A 7652-nucleotide genomic window follows, 5' to 3' on the forward strand; every position below is an offset into this window, starting at 1 on the left:
AATAAAGAGAAAATAAAGAAGAAGTAAGATAGGAGGAAAGTGAGGAAGCATGGATGAGGAGAGGGGAGGGAAAAAGGGGAAGGAGGTGAGGAGGGGTGGACAGCGGGGTATTGGGTCAGGTTGGGCCAGGTGGAGGTCAGGTGGGTGTGCCCTGACACTGACACTACGCCCAACCAGTACTCCTTTGCCTTCTCTGAAGCCCACATGACTGGTGCAAACAAATCATTGTTGGACCCTTTTACCATCATAATCATACCATGGATATCACACAACTTGGTCACATTCTCTGCCTACTCCTGGTTATCCTCTGGCAACTAATGATTCATCTTGAGGCTTACTATCTGGATAAGCTGATCATGGGCATGTAGTGCAATGCGTTGCACTGGGGGTTCAGGTGAGATAACATTCTCTTTCAGTTCCCAATTTTCCCTTTTGATGGTGATGCCATCCAAGATGACTCATGCATAATGCTCATCTGTTCGAGTCAGCGGGTTTTTGATGTCATCAAATGAGATGTCTTTGTTGTTAATTTCATCTAGAAGTTCCAGGGATTCCTTAGAATATGGGAGGTTTGGCAACACTTCTTCTATTATATGTAATAGGTCAGTGCATCTCTGTGCATTCTTGTCTCATACTGAAATCGCATACCTTTTTTGCAACATGCTTGAGCCTTGGCATGTGCCCATGCATTAGGGAGCATAGGCTTTTGCACTTTTTTTGGTGCCGAAAGCTTGAAGATAACTTGCTTTCATATTTGGCTCACTGAATAGCGAGAGCCATGCCCAACAAACTCCTGGGCAATGGCATTGACCTGTGCATCAAGACTCTTCCTAAGCTCCAGAATTTGTTTGTTGAACAATGTCCACACTAATTCCATTCTCTGGTTCTTTGATAGAGTCGAGGACACAACAAGTGGGCCTGTGGCATCTGCTGGGATATCTCATAATGAATCTCATAATGATCTATATATAATATCTATATCTATATATCTATATATAATCTATCTATCTATCTATATATAATAAAGTCAGGTTGAATATATTGTTCTATTCAGTTTTTGAATGGGTCAATTCAGTTTAATTAACGTAAGCAATGCAGTTCTCTGAGCCGTGGGACCTGTTTCAATGTTAACAATTGTACTAGATGACCTATCTTGGTGTAATAATAAAAGATGGAGGGGACGTTTGAGCGATTCCAGTGCAAAAGACCCCATGAAAAACGGTTGAAAACTGAGGGAGATACGAGTGGTGGCCCATTCCAGCGCGAAATGTGTGCGTGGGAAACAGTGACCACGCCTCATACAGGCTGTTTGACGACGCGTGCCAATAATATTAGATGAGGGGATCGTTAATAGAAGCTCATTAAAAAGAACCCGACGAAAAACGAATGAGATTTGACAGAGATATGCATGTACATGTCTTTTGTGTGTGAAAAAATGTGAAAATCCGTCTTACTGCCTCATAGACCCTCATTCGCGATTGACGCCAATAATATAAGATAATAAGGGCATTGTTATAAGTATGTACGGAAAGAAACGGTGAAAAACGAATGATAATTGACAGAGATACGAATGTATATACTTATTTTTGTGAAAAATTGTGAAAAACCGTTCCACTGCCTCATGAACGCTTATTCGCGACTTGCATCAATGATAGAAAATGGCCAGGGGGTTAGTACGGGCCCATTGAAAGAAACCCGACGAAAAACAAATCAAAATTGAGAGAGATACTAATGTACATGCTTTATTTGTGGAAAGATCGTGCTACTTCCTCATACACGCTGATTCACGACATGCACTAACAATACCAAATGTAGAGAAAGTTAATCCGGGACCATTAAAAAAAACCCGACGGAAAACGGTCAAGAACTGAGGGAGATACCAATCCAGTGTCAGCTCCACGGCTGATCTGTGCGTGGGAAACGGTCCCCAGCACCCTACAGATGTTTTAAAAATATGAAAAAATATTAGGTACCTGCGTTAATACTATATAAAATGGTTCGCAAAATTTCAGGACATTTGGTGCTGTAGCAAGCGAGATATGATAAATTATTCCATTAAATTTTACTTGGCACCCTCAAGATCGCAGAATATCAAGTTGAAGTAATAATACACATTATAGAGGGAGTTAATACGCGCCCGTTGAAAAAAACCCGAAGAGAAACGAACAGGAACTGACAGAGATACCAATCCAGTGTCAGCTCCGCGCTTGATCTGTGCGTGGGAAACGTTCTCCAGCACCTCATAGATGTCTTAAGAATATGTAAAAATGTTGGGTACTTGCGTTAACGCTATATAAAATAGTACGCAAAATTACAGGTCATTTGGTTCAGTATCAAGCAAGATATAATAGGTTTTGTCATTAATCTTCACTTGGACCCCTCAAATCGCGCAATAATGAGCCAGGGCAATAATAGTAAATGTAGAGGGCAATAATACGCGCCTGTTGAAACAAACCCGAAGAGAAACGAATAGGAACTGACAGAGATACGAATGTAGTGTCCGCTCCGCGCATGGTCTGTGCGTGGGAAACGTCTTCCAGTGCCTCATGGATGTCAAAGAAAAATATGAAAAAATGTTAAAAACTTGCGTTGATAATATATGAATTAGTGCGCAAATTTATAAAACATTTGGTCAAGTATCAAGCGAGATATAATAGATTACTATACAGTTTGTGCATGGGGAATGCGATAAATCGCCATAATCTCCTCAGGATCGCCGAACGACGAGTCGGACTAATAATACAACATGTAGAGGACATTAAGACGCGCCCATTGAAAAAAACCCGACGAGAAACGGATGAGAACTGACAGAGATATGATAGATTTATGTAAAGAATCACGTGTATATGTTTAGTTTGAGGAAATTCACGTGAGCAATTGAGCGTAACCTCCCACAACTTTTTTCGCGCACAGACATATGCGAAAAAGTACTAATACCCCCACTCAAAACCGGTTCAAACCCCCCATGGGAGCAATTCTTTTTTGTTCCCATGTGACTTTGGCATGTAAAATGGATAAAATAGATAGATAAATAGATAAAATAGGTAAATAAATAGGTCATAATAGTCGTAAATAATAATAATAATAATAATCATAATAATAATAGTAGTAAATAGTGAATAAATAAATAATTAATTAATTATAGTAATAGTAGTATTTAGTTATTGTTTTTTGTCGAAAATTGGCATGTACAATAAATGGTAGTATTGTTTTTTTTTCTTTGTATTTTCGCTATTAGCATGTAAAATAGATAAATAAATAGGAAGTAAGTAAGTTAGAATCCGGAGTTTCCAACAACAGAGCCAAATGAACTAAGGTTCCAGATAAGGTAAAAATTCGAAAAAATTCACGGCAACATGGAACAACATGAAATAGAAACATCCAAAAATAAAACCAAGGTATTCTAGATAGAATAAAATCTGAAAAAATTGCGGCAATGGGGGAAAACCAAGAAAAATAATACCAAGGTATTCTATGCAAATTAAAATCCAGAAAATTCACAGCAACATGGGACAGTATAGAATAAAAATAAAAGTAAGGTGCTCTCTATAAAATAAAATCAAGAAAATTCACAGCAACATGGGGAACACTGTTTTATAAACTCACAAGGAATTTCATGTGATGGGGAGTGGTTGGGGTGGTGGGTTTGGAGAAATGGCCAGAAAATGAAGAAAAACAACAAATAAAAGGGCCTCACTCCCAGTGCATTGCCAAGAGGGGGGAAAGGCTTTTCTCATTCCTGTGCATGATTGATAGAGCGGGGTTTGGGGCGCAGCCCCAAGGCCCTCCGCAGGAGCAGGGGTTCAAGGGGCTGGCCCCTTGGTGTAAAAAATAATCAAATATATCCAGGGGGGTTTGGGGCGCAGCCCCAGGCTCTCCGCAGGAGTGGGGCTTGGGGCAACACCCCAATAGCTCTCCGCAGGAGCAGGGGTTCAAGGGGCTGGCCCCTTGGTGCATAAATAATCACCATATATCTCATTCTTTCTTTAGCACATGGGGAACAATAATAACAAGGATGTCGTTGCATGGGGCGGAGCCCCAATGGGGTCTGGGGCAATGCCCCAGGGGGGTTCGGGGCGCAGCCCCGATGCCCTCCGCAGGAGCTAGAGTCCGAAGAACGCGTGGGTGTGCGAGGAACGAGCACCCCACGGGTTTAAGGTCTCTAGTCTATAATGAACTGAGGTTGAATGTATGGTGTTATTCAGTTTTTGTATTGTCCTATTCAGTTTAATTAACGTAAGCAATGCAGTTCTCTGAGCCGTGGGAGCTGTGTCAATGTTAACGATTGTACTAGATGACCTATCTTGGTGTAATAATAAAAGATGGAGAGGACGTTTGAGCGATTCCATTGCAAAAGACCCCATGAAAAACGGTTGAGAATTGAGGGAGATACGAGTGGTGGCCCATCCCAGCGAGTAAACCTAACTACACCACCCGGTCAGTGAAGCGGGAGGTCATGTGAGTGAAAAAAAAATAGGATTAATTTAGAAAATTAATTCTGCAATCTGATTCCAGATTTCTATATTTGGAATATTAAAGTGCTATCTACAAATCAAGTGCGGTGACTTTGTCATTGATGCATTAGCCTGATGGCTAATGCCGGCGTGGGTTTATGTTGTTTAGCTGTCAGGCTCCGGTTCGATTCATGGGTGGGTCTGACTTTTTTTTTTTCCGGGTTGTCGGGTTGGGGGTTTGGGTCAGGGGGTTTGGGTCAGGGGGTTGTGGTTAGGGGTTGGGGATTTGGGTTGGGGGTTGGGTTTTTGGGTCGGGGGTTGGGGATTTGGGGTTGGTGGTTGTGTATTGGGTATGTGTCTATTTTTAATGTAAAGGGGGGTTGGGTGTCGGGTCGGGGGTTGAGAGTTTAGTCGGGGGTTTGGGTGGTGGGTATGTGTCTATTTTTTGGGTTGGATGGCGGTGCAATACTTGATTTGTAATAGTGACCGTTGGCTGGTTTCGAAATGAATTGCTATCCATTTTTTTTTCTGGCACATGACCTCCCGCTTCACTCACCGGGTGGTGTAGTTAGGTTTACTATCCCAGCGCGAGCTGTGTGCGTGGGAAACAGTGTCCACGGCTTCATACAGGCTGTTTGACGATGCACGCTAATAATATTAAATAAGGAGGCTGTTTATACAAGCTCATTGAAAAAAACCCGACGAAAAACGAATGAGATTTGACAGGGATATGCATGTAAATGTCTTTTGTGTGTGAAAAAATGTGAAAAAACGTTCCACCGCCTCATAGACCCTCATTTGAGATGTACGACAATAATATAAAATAATGAGGACGTTAATACAAGCATGTACAAAAAGAAACGACCAAAAACGAATGATAATTGACAGAGATACGCATGAACATGCCTTTTATGTGTAAAAAAATGTAAAAACACGTCCTACTGCCTCATAAGCGCTTGCTCGCTCCTTGCACCAATAATATAAGATAACCAGGGGGTTGGCACGGGCCCATTAAAAGAAACCCGACGAAAAACGAATCAGAATTGACAGAGAAACTAATGTACATGCTTTATTTGTGGAAAAAACGTTCCCCCTCCTCATTCACGCTGATTAACGACTTTTACCAACAATAACAAATGGAGGTGGAGGTGGTACGGGCCCATTAGAAAAACCCGACGGAAAACGGTCAAGAACTGAGGGAGATACCAATCCTGTGTCAGCTCCGCGGCTGATCTGTGCGTGGGAAACGGTCCCCAGCACCCTATAGATGTTTTAAAAATATGAAAAAATATTAGGTACCTGCGTTAATACTATACAAAATGGTTCGCAAAATTTCAGGCCATTCGGCCCAGTATCAAGCGAGATATAATAAATTATGTGATTAATTTTCACTTGGCACCCTCAAAATCGCAAAATATCGAGTTGAGGTAATAATACAAATTGTAGAGGACATTAACGCGCGCGCGTTGAAAGAAACCCGAAGAGAAACGAACAGGAACTGACAGAGATACCAATCCAGTGTCAGCTCCGCGCATGATCTGTGCGTGGGAAATGTTCTCCAGCACCTCACAGGTGATTAAAAAATATGTAAAAATATTAAGTACTTGCGTTAATAATATACAAGATAGCATGCAAAGTTTCAGGACAGTTGGCTCAGTATCAAGCGAGATATGATAAATTCTTTCAGTTATTCTCACTTGGTACCCTCAAGATTGCAAGATCATAAGTTTGAGTAATAGTACACATTGTAGAAAACATTGACACGCGCCCGTTAAAACAAACCCGAAGAGAAACGAATGGGAACTGACAGAGATATGAATGTAGTGTCTGCTCTGCGCGTGGTCTGTGCGTGGGAAACGTCTTCCAGTGCCTCACGGCATGTTAAAAAAAATATGGAAAAATGTCAAAAACTTGCGCTGATAATATATAAATTAGTACGCAAATTTTTAAAACATTTGGTAAAGTATCCAGCGAGATATAATAGATTACTATACAGTTTGTGCATGGGAATGCGATAAATCGCCGTAATCTCCTCAGGATCGCCGAACGACGAGTCGGACCAATAATACAACATGTAGAGGACATTGAGACGCACCCATGGAACAAAACCCGACGAGAAACGGATGAGAACTGAGAGAGATATGAGAGATTTATGTGAAAATCACGTGTATATGTTCAGTTTAAGGAAATTCACGTGAGTAATGAGGTTAACCTCCCACAACTTTTTTCACGCACAGACATATGCGAAAAAGTACTAATACCCCCACTCAAAACCGGTTCAAACCCCCCATGGGAGCAATCCCATGTGACTTTGGCATGTAAAATAGGTAGATAAATAGATAAAATAGGTAGATAGGTAAATAAAAGTAGATAAATAGGTCATAATAATCGTAAATAGTAATAAAATAATAATAATAATAATAATAATAAAATAAAAATAGTAGTAGTAGTTCTTTGTTGTTGTTGTTGTATTAGTTATTTTTTTTTTTGGTTGTTTTCGCTAATTAGTTATTAATAAATAGTAGTAGTAGTAGCAGTTTTGCTGTTGTATTAGTTATTTTTTTTTGTTGTTTTCGCTAATTAGCATATACAATTAGATAATAATAGTAATAGTGGTGTTGTATTAGTTATGTTTGGTTATGTTTTCGAAATTGGCATGTATTATAAATGGTGGTACTGTTTTTTTCTTTGTATTTTGCTATTAGCATGTAAAATAAATAGATAAATACTAATTGAATAATTAAAATCCGGAGCAGAATCAAATGAGGGGTTCTATATAAGGTAAAATTTGAGATAATTCATGGCAACTTGGAGAAACATCAAACAGAAACATCCAAAAATAATAAAACCAAGGTGTTCTGTATAAAATAAAATCAGAAAAAATTGCGGCAGTGTGGGACAACAAAGGAAAATAAATTTTATATAAAATAAAATCCAGAAAATTCACGGCAACATAGAATAAAAAGACAGAAAAATAAAAGCAAGGTGCTCTCCCTAAAATAAAATCCAAAAGAATTCATGGCAATATGGGGAACACTGTTTTATAAACTTACAAAGGAATAACAGACAAAACTTGATCAGTTGGGGTGGTGGGTTTGCAGAAATGGGCAGGAAATGAAGGAAAACAGGGCCTCACTCCCAGTGCATTGCCAAGAGGGAAAGGCATTTCTCATTCCTGTGTATGATTGGCGGTGCAGG

General features: G+C 40.0%; 1 protein-coding gene across 1 annotated transcript; it reads right to left on the reverse strand.

Moving 5' to 3' along the window:
* Positions 1-458: 458 nt before the first annotated feature.
* On the reverse strand, positions 459-700 carry EI90DRAFT_3128775 (uncharacterized protein; the record flags this gene model as incomplete). Its single annotated transcript, XM_039064129.1, has 2 exons — positions 459-586; positions 649-700. 2 exons carry the CDS (start codon positions 698-700, stop codon positions 459-461), a joined length of 180 nt encoding a protein of 59 aa, XP_038912276.1.
* Positions 701-7652: the final 6952 nt, after the last annotated feature.

The sequence above is a fragment of the Cantharellus anzutake genome (assembly GCF_015039405.1).
Source record: "Cantharellus anzutake strain C23 chromosome Unknown EI90scaffold_52, whole genome shotgun sequence".
In the NCBI taxonomy this organism is placed as follows: Eukaryota; Fungi; Basidiomycota; class Agaricomycetes; order Cantharellales; family Hydnaceae; genus Cantharellus; species Cantharellus anzutake.